The sequence below is a fragment of the Dama dama genome, chromosome 12 (assembly GCF_033118175.1).
Source record: "Dama dama isolate Ldn47 chromosome 12, ASM3311817v1, whole genome shotgun sequence".
Taxonomy (NCBI): Eukaryota; Metazoa; Chordata; class Mammalia; order Artiodactyla; family Cervidae; genus Dama; species Dama dama.
This window is the reverse complement of record NC_083692.1, coordinates 69,311,986-69,332,416: the sequence shown is the minus strand read 5'-3', so window position 1 is coordinate 69,332,416 and position 20,431 is coordinate 69,311,986. Positions and strand designations below refer to the sequence as shown.

The following is a 20,431-nucleotide window of genomic DNA, read 5'->3' as shown; positions in this document are numbered from 1 at the left end:
GCATTGGCCTTAGCATGGCCTGTTAGTTCAAGCCCTAAAAATAAACACCTATTAATCAGCTAATGGCAACATGGATGGACCAGCTCTCTGACTGTGGGGACCTCAGTCTAACCTCATTCAATAGCTTGTCTTATGTCACCCAGGATGAGGTAGTTTGCAGCCAGGAATGCCTCTAAAAGAAGACAGTCAAAAGCTGAACTAAATGTTTAAAATAACCTCTGTAACTCCTCTCCACACTGACAGATTGCTTTCAACTCGAATGGAGTCAAACCACAGCACCAGCCCTAGTGGCCTTCCTGGGGCCAACTCAGAGCTGCGGAGTTTGTCAAGTAAAACTGCAGGTTTGGCCGAGCTCTCTCCCCTTGTCTTGCTTTTAATCAAAAAACAACCAGAGGAGAACTCACTCCTGGAAGTCCTTATCTTCATAAAATGGAGCTAATGACTCCTGTTAAGTTCAATAAGGTTGCTGTGTAAGTCACTAAGGAAACTGTTGGCCAGTCACCTCCTGCCCGCAGACCTCTCAAAGAATACAAGCTGGGGGGACCCCCGTGGAGCTGGGCTGTGACTGTTTATATACATGTACTTTGTCCCAGCGATGGTGGAAAGCTGAGCCCTCAATATAGCTTTCAGTTTCTTGTTTTTGCTGTGTTTTTTTTTTTTTTTGAGTGGCAGTCTTTTTTCTGTATGTAGTGGAAATGGGGGGAGGGAGAGAGATTTGTTTTAATGTATACTTTTCTCTAATGTGTTTACCCCCAAATAAGTGAGCTTTAGTAGATACTTTGGCCCCACACAAAGTAAATATTTAGCTTACAAATTCCATACAGAAACATGGCCCCGGGTATTTGGGTTTCATAAAAGAGGATTAGCCTGGGGCAAAGGGCTGGTGTGCCTGCTCCATGGGATCCAGAGGAAAGGGCCCTCCACTTGTGTACCACCCCTTTGGCCCTCAGCAGCCTCACTCCCACCCCACTTTTCCAACTGTGTCTTCTGCCAGGCCTATGATCTTTGTTGATTCTGAACTTTTCTGAGTTGCCCCTGAAGCCCCCAGGCTTTTGCTCATCACCGTGTCTGTGCCTCTCCCTCCACCAGAAGCACCCTCCCTGTCTTACCACTGAGCAAACATGACCTCAAGACTCCAAGGTGACCTTACTTCTGCTCAGAGCCTTCCCTCCCCTCCTCGGGGCCACCGCAGGGCCTTCTGCACAGTTCTCCCACAGTCTGTCCTCCAGATCCGTCTCCTCTGTTGTTCAGTTGCTCAGTCATGTCCGACTCTTTGCAACTGCAGCACGCCAGACTTCCCTACCCTCCACCGTCTCCTGGAGTCTGCCCAAACTCATATCCATTGAGTCAGTGATGCCATCCAACCATCTCATCCTCTGTCATCCCCTTCTCCTCCTGCCTTCAATCTTTCCCAGCATCAGGGTCTTTTCTAATGAGTTGGTTCTTCGCATCAGGTGGCCAAAGTATTGGAGCTTCAGCGTCAGTCTTTCCAATGAATGTTCAGTACTGATTTCCTTTAGGATTGACTGGTTTGATCTCCTTGCAGTCCAAGTGACTCTAAAGAGTCTTCTCCAACACCACTGCCTTTTAACCTACTTGCCCCCCTTACTCCTAAAAGGCCCTGAAAGACAGGGATGGTATCAAGTATTCTTTGAATCTAGGTGACTTGAATCTGAAATGGGTTAACCACTGGGCCTCACGTTTACTAGAATGCCTTCCTCTAGATGTATTTAAAAGGAGATCAATCAGAAGAATGATTCACAAAGCCCAGCCCTGAAGAATGACTCAAAACCTTCAGAAAGGCAGATAAGATATTTTCCACCATGCAGACCTTCAGCACAACCTGCATCCAGCCCAGGGGAGCCTGCTGGCTGTGTCTAGATTTAAGGTCTATTTCCAGGTGACATCGGTTCAGCTCGCCTCCCGTGCATCGGTCTGCTCTGCGCAGTCCGGTATCTCCTGCCCACCTCCCCGCCCTGTTGGAAACTGTCTTCTGGAGTTGGGCCAGCGTGCCTTTTCACTCCTTCAGCACAGTTTCCCTTCTCACTTGGAAACGTCCCTGCCTCGGTGCTTCATTGCATGGATCTGGTGTTAAATTAGTAATGCAGTTAAAAATAAAATCAAGTAGGATCCTTATGGGCTTAAATTTAAAATTTTGTTAACTATACAGTTGACCTTTGAAGTTCAGTTTAGCCATAAAATGCATTCTTTGTTTCCCAAGCTCAATTTTCTATTTATAATTTGCTATTTTATGATAACATTTTGGGGGGGCAAGGTAGAAATAAACTAAAAGCCTTAACCCAGTGTATAGAAGCCACCAGATCCTCATTTTTCTTAAAGGAGCACTGCTGAAAATGTGTAAAGATAGTTTTTTAAAGTTTACGTATTATTTGAAAGTAAAGCAATAGGAATATGGACTCCGCCTGAACCTGAGAATTCTACAGGCACCATAGCCATGGCACTTGTGGTTCGCAGAATGCAAATCCACGTGTCCTACACAAATGCAGTTCACTTTTATAGCTTGATATCTCTTCACTCATCTTAAACACCTTAAGGAATTTGGAAAGGGAGGCAGAAATAAAACAGATGAACCTGCTGAGATATGGCCAGGAACAGTAGTACTTCATTTTGATTGATGTTTTTACAACCTTATCTTCTAGATAAAAGCTACTGTAAACAAAGCCTACCTGAACTGATTGTATTTCAAGGAAGCCAGAGCCACCTGTGTGCAGCGATTGGTTCCCAAGTGCTTGGTTTTTCTTCTTAGCAGTCAGTTCCCACCCACCTTACAGTCACCACCTCAGCCACCAGGAATGGCCCTTCCAGGGAATGGTACTTCTGTTTTCTACCAGGTTTTAAGCCTCAGCATCATCTCCTCCATAGCAACCTGGAAAGCAGGGATTCCTAATAGCCCCTCTGGGAGCTAGCTCTTCAGAATGTGCAACTCAGGCATGTTTTTAAGGCTCATTTTCTCATATTTAAAAATGATTTTTCTTCCCTCCATGGTGGAGAGTATCAGCAAAAGATATTTTCCCCCAAATGTTGTTGTTTAGTTGTGTCTGACTCTTTGCGACCCCATGGACTGCAACATGCCAGGCTTACCTGTCGTTTGCTGTCTCCCTGAGTTTTCTCAAATTCATGTCCATTCATTCGATGATGCCATCCAACCATCTCATTCTCTGTCGCCCCCGTCTTCTCCTGCCCTCAATCTTTCCCAGCATCAGGGTCTTTTCCAGTGAGTCAGCTCTTCACATCAGGTGGCCAAAGTATTGGAGCTTCAGCATCAGTCCTTTCAATAATATTCAGGGTTAATTTCCTTTAGGATTGACTGGTTTGATCTCCTTGCTGTCCAAGGGACTCTCAAGAGTCTTCTGCAGCACTTCAGTTTGAAAGCATCAATTCTTCAGTGCTTAGCCTTCTTTATGGTCCAATTCTCACATCCATACCTGACTACTAGAAAAACCATAGCTTTGACTATATGGACTTTTGTCGGCAAAGTGATGTCTCTGCTATGGTAGCATCCACAGCTTCTCCTGAGGCAGGGGCTCTGTAGTGTTATTCGTTCATGTATTCATGTATCCGCTCAGCCAGTATTCATTGGTTGACTCCTACGTGCCTCTGAAATAGAAGCTGTTCTCGCGGAACTTTGTATTCTAGAAGTGTTTGTTTAATAACTGGCAGGCTGGATTATTCTCTTTTTTTTTTTTTTTTTTTTTTCTGAGAACTATTTTTTGTTTGTTTGTTTTTCTTTAGCAGGCCATTTTTCCTAATGACCTGGATGGTTCTACCTTCTCATTTTTTTTCTCCTCTTTCCAGCGTTTGCCTTTATGAGAGGTTTGCTTCTGAGGACTGTGATGGTTTTGCCAGAGAGACTTTCCTTATCATGAAGTATTTATGATGAGTAAAAGAAAATTTTAACTACACATTTAGAGCAAGTTGGGATCTGACATACCTGAAGCATTTTGTCACATTTGGTTAATGATAGATTTATAGGGCAAACATGTATCAGCCTTAATCCTTTAGTTACTTGACTTTGCCAAGGATGAAAATTCCGATAATTTTTTTATTTTAAGCAGACTTATATATATCCAGAACCCATAAATCTCTTTGTGTCTTGAGATAAACGTCTGACTGAACTCTGGGTTACCCTGTGATCTTCCATGAACTGAGCCGAGGAAACAGAGGCCCCCTCCTCCCGTGCCTAATAATAAAAGACTGTGCAAAAAGTTTGCAATATTTTTGTGATAAAAATATTTTCTGTTTTATAATTTCTGATTTCTAGTATTCAGAAAGTTGGTAATAAAAAGTTCAGAAATAACCTCAGCATTTATCAGAGCACGTCTATGGTTGACTCACTGGCAAATACCAAAATGGACTGTTGCACCATCAGCCCCATGTGTTGCCAGCATGATGATCACTTTCCATTATGGTTGTCATATCAATTATAAATTCTCTGGCATCAAACCCTAAATCAGCTGAAATGATGGGTTTGCCTTTGGCATGTTTCCCTGGGGAAATAACTGAGAAAACATGTAATAATTCACACGACCAATTTTGTAAGCTACCCCAACTTTTGGAAGAAGGCTGGGGTATAAATTCCAGAGCGATAGATATGATTTGCACCCAAGGTCCCCTGAAGTGTCCTCTCACTGATAGTACTTAAGTATTTTCAAAGCAAATATGTCCTTGGGTACTTTGTGATTTTTTTGTTGTTTGGTTTCTTTCACTGCATTTGGTGTTTCTCTTTTCTTTCCATCCCATTGGAGAAAAAAGGAGAAGCATTGTACTATCCACTTCATACATCCTCATTTGAAACAAAAAACAAGGCTATCATTCCTAAGCTCATTCTCCAGTTTCACAATAAAATAATCTCAATATGCTTCTGATTCTGCCATCCCTCTCTATCTCTCAGGACCTCTAGTCCCAATCTTCATTCTTCTCTCAAAAAAATGGATTTAATGGGGAAAATTAAAAGGCCATTATATGAATAAATGCAGCATAGCTGAGAACTTACCTTGTCTATGAAGACTTCTAGAATACCATGTTATTGTTCTAATTATTCTTGCACTGTGAATCTTTTGGCATCTTATTTATTCAATTATTATTATTGTATTACTCAATTGATAACTTATTTTTACACTTAAATATGAACAGTTCTACATTATTAAAATTTGAGTTATTAAGTTACCTTAGAGAGAGGAAGATCATTTCTTTTGTGACTCCATGCAGGATGGATATGCAGGCTTACGAGTAAATTCTTAATAGGCAAATGCAGAGAGCCTGCCCCACTGCCAGGAGGTAGTGTTTCTCCAAGAAAACAGATATTAAAAACAATGGATTAAATATAAAAAAGCTTCTGCCTTTGTTTTCTCTCCCACCTACCTCAGTTTTTCTCTTTTGAGGAGAGATTTACTATAGGCAGGAAAGACTGTTAGTATAGCATCTAAGAATACCCAACACAGGACAAAGTGAAGTGGAAGTTAAGCACTTTTCCAGGCAATTTAATGTAGACATGAAAACGCTGAGTTATATAAACACCAAGGGGAATTTCAGGTGGTTGTGGTTGTGTATTTATATACATTTTAAATTTTCTTCAAAATAATATATTATCTGTTTATTTTCTATGTGGCATAAAAGCCAAAAATGAGTCAGTATTTCTCACATATTTTCCTTTTTTATTTTCAAGATTATAGACAGTAAGTTGATGTTACAAAGATATAGACTTGCATTTTTAATCATGAAGATCCATAAACCCAGCGAGAATATTCATAACTAGGATTCTATTTCTTTAGTCATTTCAATTTGCAAACACAGAGTTGCCAAGCCAAAAAAAGCAAATGAAACAATCAATTTATATTTTTACTTCATCTCTAGATATTACCAAAAAAAGAATATTTGCTTTGTATGTGAAATTGACCGTAGTGCCAGAACCTTAAGACGCTGTATTACATGATCACTAATCTATTATTATTGTACACATATTTATACACAGGCATAAATACGCACATACTTTGCATATAAACATGTGTGAGCATACTTCACTTGGACTGAAAAGTTATTTACAACTCTGTCTGGAGATACATACAACAGTGATTAACAAGTGCATAACCAATCTACAACACACAGATTAAAACTAAATAAACAGTGTAAGAGTTTATTTTAAAACAATTACAAGATGTTTTATATTTCTCCTTCGTCCTGGACTGTGTGTTTGAGAATGCGTTCTTCATAAAAACCACATGCAAGTCTTTTTGATGGTGAAACAATTGACTTCCAACAGCCACATGTCTGCACACATCCTCAGAAGATACTTCAGACCCCACACAGCAACTCAAAATAAGAAAGGGGAGGGGAAAAAAAAGATTTTCTGCTATTCCTCTTTTGGAGAGGAGTTTTCTATTTGCTTGTGAATTGAAAAAGTTTGGGTTGAGAACAAAGATTTGAATCAATACAACTAGGTTTTGTTTTTATTGTTTGATGAAGACTCTCATAACCAAGGGCTTGACTAACATCATCAAATCATTCCATAGTCCTCTTGTCATCCTTCAGATGAAAATTGTTTATTTTATTGACTTGAACCAGATTTATATTGCAGAAGCCTCATGCATTAGAATCCTTTTTTAAATGTAATTATAGTAACTTAGCTCATTGAGAAAAGAGGTATATGATCAGTGTCATGAATTTTCTCTTATTCTTTGTAGAGAGCCAAATTGTACAATAGAATATGAATCCCACCACCATTCACCTTCGTATTATGAAAAGAGGTATAAAAGTGTGTTGATTTTTTTTTTAATAGTTATTTTTTCTTGGAGCTGAAACTATTGATAAGCAAAGTTAATTCCATAAATATGAGATACATTTCTGACCATTTCTGTGCCTCAGCTTTTCATCTGTGAAATGGGGATAATCATAGCACACACAGCCTACTCCTTCTCACATAAGGGGCTGGCTTGCACATATTAAATAAGCCTGTACATGTAAAAGCACTTGAAACACTGCCGGCCACATAATAAGCATGCAGTAAATGTTAGTTACCGCTTTGCTGCTGGGTACTGGAATCATTTTATTTGTATTTAAACAACATCTTTATAGACATAATGTCTGCTCACAGGCCCTCTGAAATCTGTGGAGAAATAGAAGCTAAATGGGCTTTAGGAAGCTAACCAGGGAGTTGGCTATTGGGGCTAATTTAGCAAAATGATATCTAATATGCGATTGGAAATCTCTCAATTTCTGCATTTACATTTCATTTCAGCCCCTCTGAAGAGGGTGCCTCGGTCAGTCAGTTCAGTTCAGTCACTCAGTCGTGTCTGACTCTTTGCAACCCCACGTACTGCAGCACACCAGGCCTCCCTGTCATCACCAACTCCTGGAGTTTACGCAAACTTATGTCCATAGAGTCGGTGATGCCATCCAACCATCTCATCCTCTACCATCCCCTTCTCCTCCAACCTTCAATCTTTCCCAGCATCAGGGTCTTTTCCAGTGAGTCAGTTCTTCACATCAGGTGGCCAAAGTATTGGAGTTTCAGCTTTAGCATCAGTCCTTCCAATGCATATTCAGTACTGATTTCTATTAGGATGGACTGGTTGGATCTCCTTGCTGTCCAAGGGACTCTCAAGAGTCTTCTCCAACACCACAGTTCAAAAGCATCAATTCTTTGGCACTCAGCTTTCTTTATAGTCCAACTCTCACATCCTTACATGGCTACTGGAAAAAACATAACTTTGACTAGATAGACCTTTGTTGGCAAAATAATGTCTCTGCTTTTTAATATGCTGTCTAGGTTGGTCATAGCTTTTCTTCAAAGGAGCAAGCATCTTTTAATTTCATGGCTGCAGTCACCATCTGTAGTGATTCTGGAGCCCAAGAAAATAAAGTCTCTCACTGTTTCCATTGTTTCCTCATCTATTTGCCATGAAGCGATGGGACTGGATGCCATGATCTTAGTTTTCTGAATGTTGAGTTTTAAGCCAACTTTTTCACTGTCCTCTTTCAAGGAAGTCTTAATAATAGAAAGTTAATAGTCTTCTCTTTTCTCCATAAGTAAAACTACCATTCACGTAATTCATGTGTTATAAGATAGCACAGAGGCCTGACAAGGAAGAGAGAGTATTTTTTTTACATAGTTTAAAAGAAATAAGCAAGTCCTTCCTGAATTTGGGAGGCCACATTTTCTGTCTGTGCCTCTGAGTTTCTCAGAGAGTTGTGGAAGACTTAATATATAATTTGTGCCGTATTCTGTCCAACATTCATAATCTGACAACCTCAGAGATTATATGAGGATAGCTAAATTTTTCTGAAAAACTTAAGAGTTTACTCTCTGAGATACCATTTTTAAAACATTTTTGTTGACAATTTTTTACAAAATATCTTACAGATTGAGCTGCCTTTTTTAACTGAACAAAATGTAACCAGCATTTGTTTTTCCTGGATTGTCCTCAGCACCTGTTGAGACTGACAGAATCTATTTGCCCCAACACCCAACAAGCTTGGATTACCCCAGCTGGGTTTTTTAAAATGTCTATTCCTTAGTTGTCAACGGTCACCTCAACTGGCAGAGTTGTGCCTATAACCAACATCCCACATCCTGTCTCCACCTTCTCTTAGCAGCTTCGGAAGCCCAATAGCCAAGTTTAACACCAAAACCACAGAACTGGGGGAAAGGTGCAGAATTCTTCATTTTATATATGATTTCTCTACTTTGGGAAACCCCAGCATCCTAGATACACAGCAGGGAGGGGCACGGGGGTATAGTCAGTCAGGACCCCAAAACCTCTGTTAGTGTAATAGGACAGAGTTGCTTTGTATCTGAGATTTGCCTTGATAAAGAGTTGCTGCTTACTGATAATCTCATTCGGTAACTCCTTCTGCTGTATAGTCTAGGTTCAAGTTTAACTGACAAAAGCCAACCTATAGACAACAGGTCTCTCCATACTGCTTATGTTGAGGAATGGTATTTGAGTACTCAAGTCTGTGGTGCAGGTAGATCTATTAGTTATCTATTGCTATATAAAAAACCGCCCCAAACGAAATGACGGAAAATAACACACATTTGTTACCTGACTTTTCCTGTGGGTCAGGAATATGGGTGTAGCTTTCCTGAGTCATTGCTCTTTGCCCTCTCTCAGGGGCTGCACTCGGGGCATTGCCCCAGGGTCTGTGGTCTCATCTGGAGGTTTGACTGAGGAAAGATCCACTTCCAAACTCACTCAGTGATTGTTCTTCATGTTGAATCAAAATCTGATTCTTGGTTACTTTCCAAACATTGCCCTACTTCTGTACTCAAGAGCTACAGCAGGAATCCAATTCCTTCTCCCTAGAGGACTGTAAAAATCTAAAGGTCGTGAGTGAGCATATTACCACCTTAAGTGTCCATTTCCAAGTCGTATATACTTTGTTACTCTAATGCTTCCTCACTCATCCTAGAGTTCTCCTCCAGATCAGTTCCAGACTAGAGATATTCTCCTTTAAACTATGACACCAGAACCCTCCACAACAATCTAGGTGTGGTCTGACCAGTGCATTGAGCATCTCTGCTCTTTTTCTGGTTGAAGTCTAATACTGTGTTACCATATTTAGTAGACTGATATTAGCAAGACAGTCACAGACCCTCCAGCCAGTCCTGGCTTCCAAAGCAGATTCCTCTACTTTTTAGCTACATGATCTCTGGCAAAATACTTAAATTTCTATGTGCCTCAGTTTCTTTTCTTATAAAGTGGGGACAATAACTTCCTCCCTCATGGAACTGACCTGAGAATTAAATGGATCCACATGTGTAAAGTGCCTAGAACAGTGTCTGTCACATAGTCAGTGCTATGAAATTGTTAATAATTAACATTGTTGTAACTATTATTATGACTAGCACTATGACCTGTAAGTATGCCATTGGGGTGATCTTCCTGGTCACTAATAAAATTACCAAACCATGGCAATGGCTGAGCCCTTCCATCGCCTGTGTCTGGGTGGCCACTGATCCAGTAACCAGTGCAAAAGCTGTCTGATCCTGTTATTACTAACACTGCGTTCTCCACCTTGTCCAAGGGTATCTGTTATGTACCAGGTACTGTGCTAGGTCTAGAGGATACAAATGTAAGTGAAACATGGTCTTTGCCCTCAAAAGTGTCACAATATAGCAGAGAGACGAATGGTGAAGCATATAACCTCTGAGAGACACATATACACAAAACCTACAGAAGGGTACCCAGTTTTCATTCCAGTCTCCTACTTAATTTCTCTAAATACTCTAAAATGGAAGGAAACCAGAGAAACGCATTTATAAAGTTGTCATTCTTTGTAAGGAGCTTTAATTTTCATAGCCTCGAGGTCTTTCATGGCTCTTGACTTTCACCTCCCATTTATTCAAGAGGTATTTGTTATTTTTGCTAATTTGGTAGTATTTTATTTGCAGGCAAAATTACTTGTTCAAGAGTCACTCACATTCCACACCATGCTCCACAGTAGTTTTTAAAATCATTTGGAGGCTTTGATCTTATTACTTGACCATGAAAATAGTAACTTCCAAATTATAGTCAACCTTGAAATGTGTTTACACAGTCAATTCGGAGATCCATACACATCCCATTACCCAGTATCTCCAGCCTGGTAGGGAGGGCTGCAGTCCTAGTAGCAGACCAACCCTCTGCTTTGCACATTTGCTCATATTCAGGGACTCTATTTTCTTTTAAATTCTGTTAATAGTCTCTTTGATTTTTATTGGTCACAAAGGTTGTGTTTGCCTTCCCAGTGAGCTCCTTCTTATCCAGTAGACATCAAAAAAGGTGAAATCTCTAGGTGCCTAAGCAAGTATTTGCCCGACATAAAAATTTCCTAGGTCTTCGTTCTCTCCCTGTTTTAACACCTTTTCAGATGGAAACACTAGAGATGGGTTGCTTGGTTTTCCAAATTGTCAGCCTACATGCTCCCTTCTGTAAGTTCCAGTAATCAAGGAATTGATCATACAAGGTTGCTTACTGTGGTCAGCCTGCTCATAAATGGGTAAGTTGCTGAAAGGTTATCTTGCCAGCATCTGATAATCTCTGGATCCTGAGCTATTGGAGAAACATCAGAAATGCACTCAAGGTGTTGGGAACAAGGCCAGATCTTGTTTTCTCATTAAATTTCCAAACTTGTCACCATCTGTGGTCCCCATTATTTTTGTCATTCAAAGACTACATAATTTGAAAGCCTTCATCTGCCAATCTCTATTTACAAAGGGAAGTTATTATATTTCCTTGTTTTTAATTAATTAAGATATACTGTCAGAGCTTTTGAGTCACACGAGAGAGCTGGTATTACGCACGTTAATATAATGTCACCCAGAAGCTAGGGAACAAAGATTTAGGTGGTAGAGCCTTATTATGAGTCATTTCCTATATATACTAAAAATAGCTCAAATATCTGTGTTGCTACCTTTAGAGAGTCCTCCTAGCAAACCACTACATGAAACGTTCAGATTCACAGTCTTCCATTTATTTTTGTTTAATGTATTTATTTTAATTGGAGCATAGTTACTTTACAGTATTGCGATTGGTTTTGCTGTATATCAGCATGAATCAGCCACAGGTATACATGTGTCCGCCATCCTGAACCACGCCTCCCACCTCCCTCCCCACCCCATCCCTCTGGGTTGTCCCAGAGCACTGGCTTTGGGTGCCCTGCCTCAGTGCATCAAACTTGCCCTGGTCATCTATTTTACATATGGTAATGTACATGTTTCGGTGCGATTCTTTCAAATCATCCCACCCTCACCTTCTCCCACTGCGTCCAAAAGTCTGTTCTTTAGGTCTGTGTCTCCTTTGCTTCCCTGCATGTAGGATCGTTGGTACCATATTTCTAAATTCCATATATATTCATTAATATACAGTATTTGTCTTTCTCTTTCTGACTTATTTCACTCTGTATAATAGGCTCCAGGTTCATCCACCTCATTAGAACTGACTCAAATGCAGTCCTTGTTATAGCTGAGTAATACTCCATTGTGTATATGTACCACAACTTCCTTATCCATTCATCTGCTGATGAAACGATGCTCAACATCACTCTATCAGAGAAATGCAAATCAAAACCACAATGAGGTGTCATCTCATACCACTCAGAATGGCCATCATCAAAAAGTCTACAAACAATAAAGGCTGGAGAGGGTGTGGAGAAAAGGGAACCCTCTTACACTCTTGGTGGGAATGCAAATTGGTACAGCCACTATGGAGAACAATATGGAGATTCCCTAAAAAACTGGGAATAGAACTGCCCTATGGCCCAGCAATCCCACTGCTGGGCATATACCCTGAGGAAACCAGAATTGAAGGAGACATGTGTACCCCAGTGTTCATTGCAGCAATGTTTACAATAGCTGGGACATGGAAGCAATCCAGATTCACAGTCTTGCAAAACATTTTCTGGTTGCTGATTTCATCTGTTGCCTCACAAGTGAAACACAAGTCTGCTTTCTTGGTCATCGAGGTGTTCCCCAGCCTGACTTGCCTAGAAATTGCCGTTTTCGTAAAGAGCCACCATGCCTTGTGTCCTTTGGCTTATGATTCAGGTAAAGAGCAGGCTGCTCTCACTCTCTCAGTGCTGGTGATATGTGTTTTTGTTTTATTAAATCTTTAAAACACTGGGCTTGTTGTTTACGACCTCTATATATTCTTTTGTTCTTTTCCATGACTGGTTAGATTGCCTTTTTTTTTTCCCTCCCTTTGTAAAAATATGAGCACCTTTCTAAAGAACATCACGGCTTCCAGAATGGCTGCATAATAAAACAGAGGAAACGTGTTGAGGTTAACATTAGGTTTCTCCAGACTGTGACTCAGGGCTGCTTTACTGATGGGAAGGTTTGAGGCGTCTCAGGCAAGATCCTCAGAATCACAGCTCTTCCTGCTCTTGCCAGACTTGTTTTGACGAACCCAAGATCATCTTTGATACTAGTCACAGAGCTCTTTGTGAAATCAAGATACCAAGTGGTATCCATTGCAGACAGTTGTTTGTGATTGAGAGTTACCAAGAAACCCTCGATTCAAATAGAAGCAATACCTTGTTTAGGTGTGAGCGTCACCTGATGGGCATGTAAGCGCAGTGGGGGGTCAGGGGGAGATGCACGTTGCTCGCACCTTAGGTGCCTGATTCTTCTGACCACAAAGGAGACTATTCAGAGATATTGAGAAACAAAAGCACGTGCAGTCAGCCCTGAGGGTAAATGTTGCAGGGCCTGGTACTCCAAGGCATTACATCCTAGATGGCTCCTGTGTCCCCGCCGAACATGTTCAGGTGTTGAGAGTAGCCATCTCAGGATTCTGTCCCTGCACAACGAGGATGCAAAGGTTTCAGTTAATCTTGCATCCAGCTTGGCTACCTTCCTGATATGAATCCCCAAATACACCATCCCACGAAATCCAGCTGAACTTGTTCCTGTGCATACAGTATTTCGCAGCTCATCCTGTACTGTTTGTTTTGGCAAGTACACTTCAGCATATAATAAATCATGGAAGGAAAAGGCCTTTTGGCCTAGCTCGCTTCAGCCCGCTGTAACGTCAGAATACAGAAAGCAGTTCTGTTTTTAGACATCCTTTTACTAACCCAACATTCATAATTTATGATTTCACTGTAAAATTCCTGCAACACGACACCAAAAGTAAAGCTGCCCTTTAATTAAGTACTCTTGGTAGGAAAAACGCGAAACTGATGTGCCAAACATCTCTATGTGCATGGTGATTGATAGTGATTACATCTTTATGAACCCAACCTAGAGGTCTCAACTTCCTGCTGACTACTTCCTGAGTGTGCTAACTAAATTGGAGATAATTCGGAGGCATTATTTAGAAATACTGAGGTTTTAAGCCTGCATCTGTCAAGACTTTTTCTCAACTCTACGTGGCATTATTCCTTGTTTTCGTGATAAGAACCTACGCCAAAGTTCATGCCATGTTCACGCTTAAGAGAAATTGTAATGCAGAGGGAGGAGGGTCAAAAGATTTCTTTGTAGGATCCCAGTTGCGCTATGTGTGTATGTGTGTTTTTGTTTTGTTTTGTTTTAGACTAGAAAGAATAGGGCAGAAGGAACTTCTGGCCCTATTGGTATATTGTAAGAAGAAGACTTTGAGCCATTTCGTTTTTTAAAAGTACTTTTCAAACATTTTTTTCCCCACTTAATTGAAAATAGGTAAGTTTAACCTTTAAAGGGGTGCCTCTGAATGTGAAAGTGTTAATTGCTCAGTCACGTCCAACTCTTTGGGATCCCATGGACTGTAACCCACCAGGCACCTCTGTACATGGAAGCAACCCTCCAGGCAAGAATACTAGAGTGGTTGCCATTCCCTTCTCCAGGGGATCTTCCTGACCCAGGGATCAGACTCCGGTCTCTTGCATTGCAGGCAGATTCTTTACCCTCTGAACCACCAGGGAAGCTGCGCTCAGCTGTGCCTGTGGCTAAAAGTCTAAAAGCCCAAGCCTGGTGCTCCCCAGCTCAATGCTCCTGCATCTCTGTTTTATCCTTCATCAGCTAAGTCAGCATAACTCCTGACTGAGAGGAAATCAGGATAGTGAAATAGTTCAGGTTCCTTGAAAAAAAGGTAACAAATCCATCCAAGGTGGTTAACATTTGCATTCAATAAACTTTTTGGTCTAAGTTCAACTACTTTCAGTCAGAATCATAGCGAACAAAACAAAAACTGTGTAAAGTCATGTAGTCATCTTATCCATGCATCAGTGATTTACCTTTTTCTGGAATTATGTCAGTACTACCTGTGTGTGTTATTTTCTCGTGTTTTTGCAGGTTTGGGCCAGGCTTAGTCATCTACTGGTACGGGTTTATCCAGGAGCTGGACTGTAACCGGGAGAGGGGCATCCTGCTGCATGCCTGCTTCCCCACTGACATCGTCACCTTGTGCCACAGTGTTGCGTGACCCTGATGGTCCTGGAAGAGAAGCTGGGAGGAAAAGGTGAATCCGGAAGCAATTTTACTTTCCTGCAGCGTAAACTCCTGGCAACATCTGCCCTGAACTTCAGCTGAACTCTCGCTGCCCGTGGTCACACCACTACCTCTTTAGACAAACATATCAAGAGTTTCTGTTTTCCTTCATCCCTTGCTCATGGGAACAGCCAAGAACTACAGACACAACCCACTCATTATCAGCATTTCTGTCTCCGTCAAACAGTTAGTTTATAGATAGTCATAATCTTTCTTCCTTCCGGATGGTTTCTCCTTATATACTGAACAAAAGAAAAAATGTGGAGACTGAAAGGTGTGATTTTTCAATTCTCCGCCCAGTTACCGAATTGCCCTCTTATTTTTTTTTTTTTTTTTTTTGGCTAAGCCTGCATTCATTATGTCTCCCTCCCCATTTCTCTTCATGTAGAGTTACAGATACCCAGGGTTGCATTACCGTCATGGAATAACCTCTCACGGTCCTAGCAAAGCCAAAGTCATGAAGGCTACAACTAGATTTTCTCACCCACCTGCAAGGGCTGATCTTGCTGGGAGCCTGAGTTTGTTTTGCCCAGTCTTTATGGTTTCCTGACTTCTATGGCAGTAAGCCAAGCTGAAAAAAATACATTTGATGAAAATTTCTTCTTTTTATATTACTTGTTTGAACACCAAACATTTTCCACTTATCTCATTTAAAAGCATTAGTTATGTTGTGTCTGGAAACCACGCTTCTCTTTTGGATTGGGGGCTGAGGGCAGACAACTGAAGCTCGGGGCCAGCCTTGACAAGAGTTTATTTTTAAACACGACTAATTGTCTGTAGGTATGGATGGTAGTTGGTATTTTTATGAGTAAAGTTTTTCAAAAGTGCATTCTTTACCCTGCTTTATATCTCCTTTTATACCACATAATTATATAACACTCAAATAATTTAGGCATTAGGGACGTTTGGCTTTGAATGAATTAAGTGTACCAAAAATAAACCTAGAGCAGTTTTCAGGTTAGCAAAATAAAAGAAGTTTTGTATTTGTTCACTTTCATTTATTCACTTTTTATACTGCAAACCAAATTTCAATCTGAAGGAAAACATCATTATAAATTCATTATAAACCTATCTTTTAGGAAGGTAAAAAATTAATCCATACCCAAAAATGTATTTAGTAAAATTTTCCCCCATGTTGACAAAAAATAATATTCTTTATAATGTTGAGTGAGTTTGGAAATATTAGTAAAAATGTAACTTTTACAAACACCCTCAAGTTATATGCATTGCTTGGTTCTTTCAAAAGACTAACTGTACTGTCTGTCCTTTGTTCATTTTGCACCTAAGAGGGTATGCAGACGTCTGCCTATTGCCTTTCCTTTTGAAGAACACAAACATGTCGGGTTCAGGCATGGATTTTAGCTCTGTGGTAGGTTGCATTAAACAAGAAAGAGGGAGAAGATGAAATGGTATGGTATTATCAGGCAAACTTGTACTTCAGTGTAAAATTCACCATACAGGTTTTGTGAGTAAAATAGAATGATTGGGAACCACTGCTGTTGTTCTTGATACACACCACACACACTCACACTTGGGAACCACTGTTGTCTTGATACATCACACACACGCACACACACACACACACACACGCACACTCACACACACACACGCACACTCACACACACACTCTTAGACCAAACTGTTGTTAAAAGCAGTTTTCATGGCATGCTTTAAACTGATTTTTCTTCTTTAGGAGTAAATTATACATGGATCTTCACAAATGTTGAAAACCTTGTTAAACCCTCATCAAAGATTTGTTTATTTTACATTAAACAAATTTATGATGAAGGGGCACAAATAAATTTAAAAAATGAAAGAGGCGCTTGCTCCTACCTGGCACCCTGACATAATATGTTAGGAGAAGGTACCAGTGTTCTCTGGCAAAGGCACCACCTTTTCTTTATGCATGAGATTTTAAAATCTGGCCCTGAAAAGTGGGAAAGAAACCAGCGGTAGACTGTACATACCATGATAAAGTTACAAAGTTATTTAAAACTACGCTTTATACAACATAAAGACTAATGTGATTATAACATGTATTACTTTTCAGTAGACATTGGAGGAGTGGTGTTGGGGGGACTGATGTTCCTAGACTAGAAGCCTTTTATGTAAGAAATACTTATCTGTGCTATTAATATTTCTATGTGTGTTATTTGTTTGCTTGTTTGTGGTTTTTTTTAATTTAGACAGTATAAACATCATCCCTAAAGAGTAGACATACGGTGATATATTTTTGGTTTTGCTCTTGTCATTAGAACATTAACGTTAAAGTCAAATCCTACTTTATGTGGATCTCTGCAAACCATGCTGATGAATTAAGCCAAGTCAGAAAGCAGGAGTGTGTGTACAAACATAAAACTCAATGAAGTTCTCTCTGGCATATGTAGACTTGCCAAGCGTCTGCTCTGACAAACAAACAAGAGACCCTGTTTGTTCGAAGCTCTCAGAGGGATGAGTTCAGAGCAAAGCTGATCCAGCGCCGATACTTCAAGCTATTTCACAGACTTGGTCCCGCCCCATTTCTACCCCAAACAAACAAAAAACAATGAGACTTCTTTTTTTTTCTTAATTTGCTTTGGGCAAGGTGTCTGTTAACTCTTCTAAACACTCCTAAATCATATATAAAAGGGAGGCTCCGGTGCAGAGTAGAGAACTGGCTCTCCAGGGGACATCATTTTCCTTTAAGCATAGGTGTGTGTAGCTGCTCATTATTGGCAAGGCTTAATTCCACTCTGGAAAAAGATGATAAGTTGTCAGGTCTTTGAGGGGGTGCACTCACTCCTTGAAGCCGCCTGGGGATTGCTTAGCACCCTGGATGAGGTCATCCACTAAATGGGCCCCATGGCCCTCACTAATTAACGCACAGCGCCCAAGTGAACAGTTAATTCACTCGCCCCTCCCTGAGGAGCTACACCCAGTGTTTCCTTTCCTCTCTGGAACCAAGATACCCGAGATGTCTGCACTTTCTCACCAGCTCCCCCACCCCCACACACCCCCTTTACAGACCTGCAGTTTCAGTTGAATTAAATCTTTCACGTGCTGGCCTCCATTCCCTTCCTCTTCCCCTGTCATCTCCCCTTCTCCAGCCTTGGCAGTTTCTTCCCACGTGGACACGTTCGGCACTTCCTCACTACAACTCATTGGAGAAGACCCTGGTGCTGGGAAAGATTGAAGGCAAGAGAGAAGGGAACAACAGAGGATGAGAGGTTGGATGGCATCACTGACTCAATGGACATGAGGTTGAGCAAACTCCGGGAGATAACGAAGGACAGGGAAGCCTGGCGTGCTGCGATTCATGGGGTCGCAAAAGTCAGACACGACTGAGCGACTGAACATCAACAACAACACTATCCCTTGGTTCTTTTTCTCTCTGGAAGATGATCCCAGGACTGAAATGCAGCCCATCTGAATCTTGATCCATGTATTTTCAGGGTCCAGGGTGGGGAAGAACAATTGGCCTAAACCCTCTGAGAAAAGCACACCGACTGCTCCTCCGTGTACCCGGTGTTCACAGGCATCGGTGGCACCTGAAGATCATAAAACCTGTAGCTAAGATATTTACAGGGTCAAAGAGAGCCTGTGGTTTAGTCTGTCCGTAACTATTTTGGCAAAAAGAGTCCAAAGAACATGTGAGGTTTACTAATATTTTCAGGCTGAATGGTGATGTTTAGCTGATTAAAATTACTAATTAAAATAGTAAAATGTCTCTGTGATTCAGTTAGGGAATCACGGCCTAGCTTGTTCATCTTGAAGGAAGCTTGCCATTTTCCGTGTGATCTGCTGGGAGCAGATTGCCTCCTAACTATAACTATTTTGTGAATAGGATGGGAGGTGAAAATCTCCCAGTTGGCACCTTCTCAGTTAGGGTCAAGGAACAAAGCCAGCTTAACTAGAGAGGAAATTAAAAGGCAAACAATAGGTGTTTGCCTGCACTGTCACCATTTATAGCGAGATCCTCTCTGGACCTGCCTGGCAGGTCACCCTCGGGTTAAGGAAAGGTCCCAGTGACAGAGTTCAGACCCTCTAATTGTATTATGCCAAACTAACCTTCCTATATATAGTAAAAATGGCCTGAAGATGTTTTATTAAGAACATGCCTGGATTGCAAAGATTAAGGAAGATGGAATTATGAATTAAATAATAACCAGAACAGCTTGGGTTCCCCTTGTGTTTTTCACTTTCCTGCTATTGTTTTGAACATAGCTGTGAGACAAAGAGCTGCTTAGGTCAAGAACTATAAATTACGGTTTTCATACAATAGTCATCCACTAAAATGATTTCAAAGCTTGATCAAAGTACTTCAAAAAGACTTTTAAAACTTTTCCACAATGCAGGGGGAGGGGAAAGACTCATTTGATGCTTTAATTTGCTTCAGTCTAGCAGAGTTCCATCTTGGCGTCATACCTACTTTATATAAAATCCCACTCATTAGTTAAAGAAATCCAACTTGTTCTGATTGTTGTCTCATGTACAAGTAAAGGGGATTTACATTTCCATCTAGTTAACTGGCACAACTAAACCTTTGGAGGCACTTGTAATGGAAGAGAAAGGTGCACATAATCCTGCTTTCAAAGAAGCATAACTTGACAGCATTTAATCATGATATGCAAGGTGTTTAAGACTAACTCCCTGATTAGAATTAAAGTGGATATCAGTGGATTTAGTTGGCATCTTAATAATAGTCATGGTAGCAGATAGATTTCGTGTTTCATCTCTTTTCCCTCACCACTTGCATTTACTTGGAGCTGTCTCATGTCATAAGCAAGGATGTTGAGAGGTACCCAAGTGGTAGATAAATTGAGTAAATTCTAGGCCCAACCATACATAAAGACAGTGTGGGATGGCTGCCACAATGCTTCCCTGTCAGGTAATTTTTATTTTTTAAAAGGAAGGTCATTTTGAAATGCTGACATGAAATATAACCAAGTCAATTAAGTAATAACAATGGAAGTTCAGAGTTTAATTGAGGCCTGAACATGAAGCCACTGACCATTAACCTAAAGCAGTCATGAATTCCCCTGAAAACAGCCTCAGTTAAAGGTATTTCTAGAATAGCTAGCACTTTTTTCTTTAAAAAAAAAAAAGTGTCATTTTTATATTCAACACAGATATAGTCAGAAATTAAAATTGAGTTTATCTAAAGTGGACTGTTTTTAAATTTTAATTGAAATTTCTTTTATAGGGAAAAATCAAAATTTATATAATCCCAATGACCTCTGCAGGAAACCATAGTTTTGTAAGTAAACTGAAAGTTGTAAGCCCCTTTTATTTGATTGTGCCACATTTATCTCAATTGTTGATGTACTGCTGTCTGTAGTTGTTCATTGGCGAGATTTTCTGACTCGATTGCAAGCTCCATAGAGTAAGAACTATGTTTATCTTGTTCACCACTCTATGACCCAATAACTAACAGAGCTCCTGGCACAGAGCAGGTGTTCAATAAATGTTGAATGCACAAATGAATGA

The 20,431-nt window shown here is 40.5% G+C and overlaps 1 protein-coding gene across 1 annotated transcript in view; it reads left to right on the top strand.

The window, feature by feature from the left end:
- CDIN1 (CDAN1 interacting nuclease 1) overlaps nucleotides 1-17,925 on the top strand; it is a 232,270-nt gene extending 214,345 nt beyond the window's left edge. The window contains exon 11 of the mRNA XM_061157626.1: nucleotides 14,771-17,925. Coding sequence (XP_061013609.1) covers nucleotides 14,771-14,900 — 130 coding nt within the window. The 3' untranslated portion in view covers nucleotides 14,901-17,925. The remainder of the gene's footprint in view (nucleotides 1-14,770) is intronic.
- The last annotated feature ends 2,506 nt before the right edge of the window (nucleotides 17,926-20,431 follow it).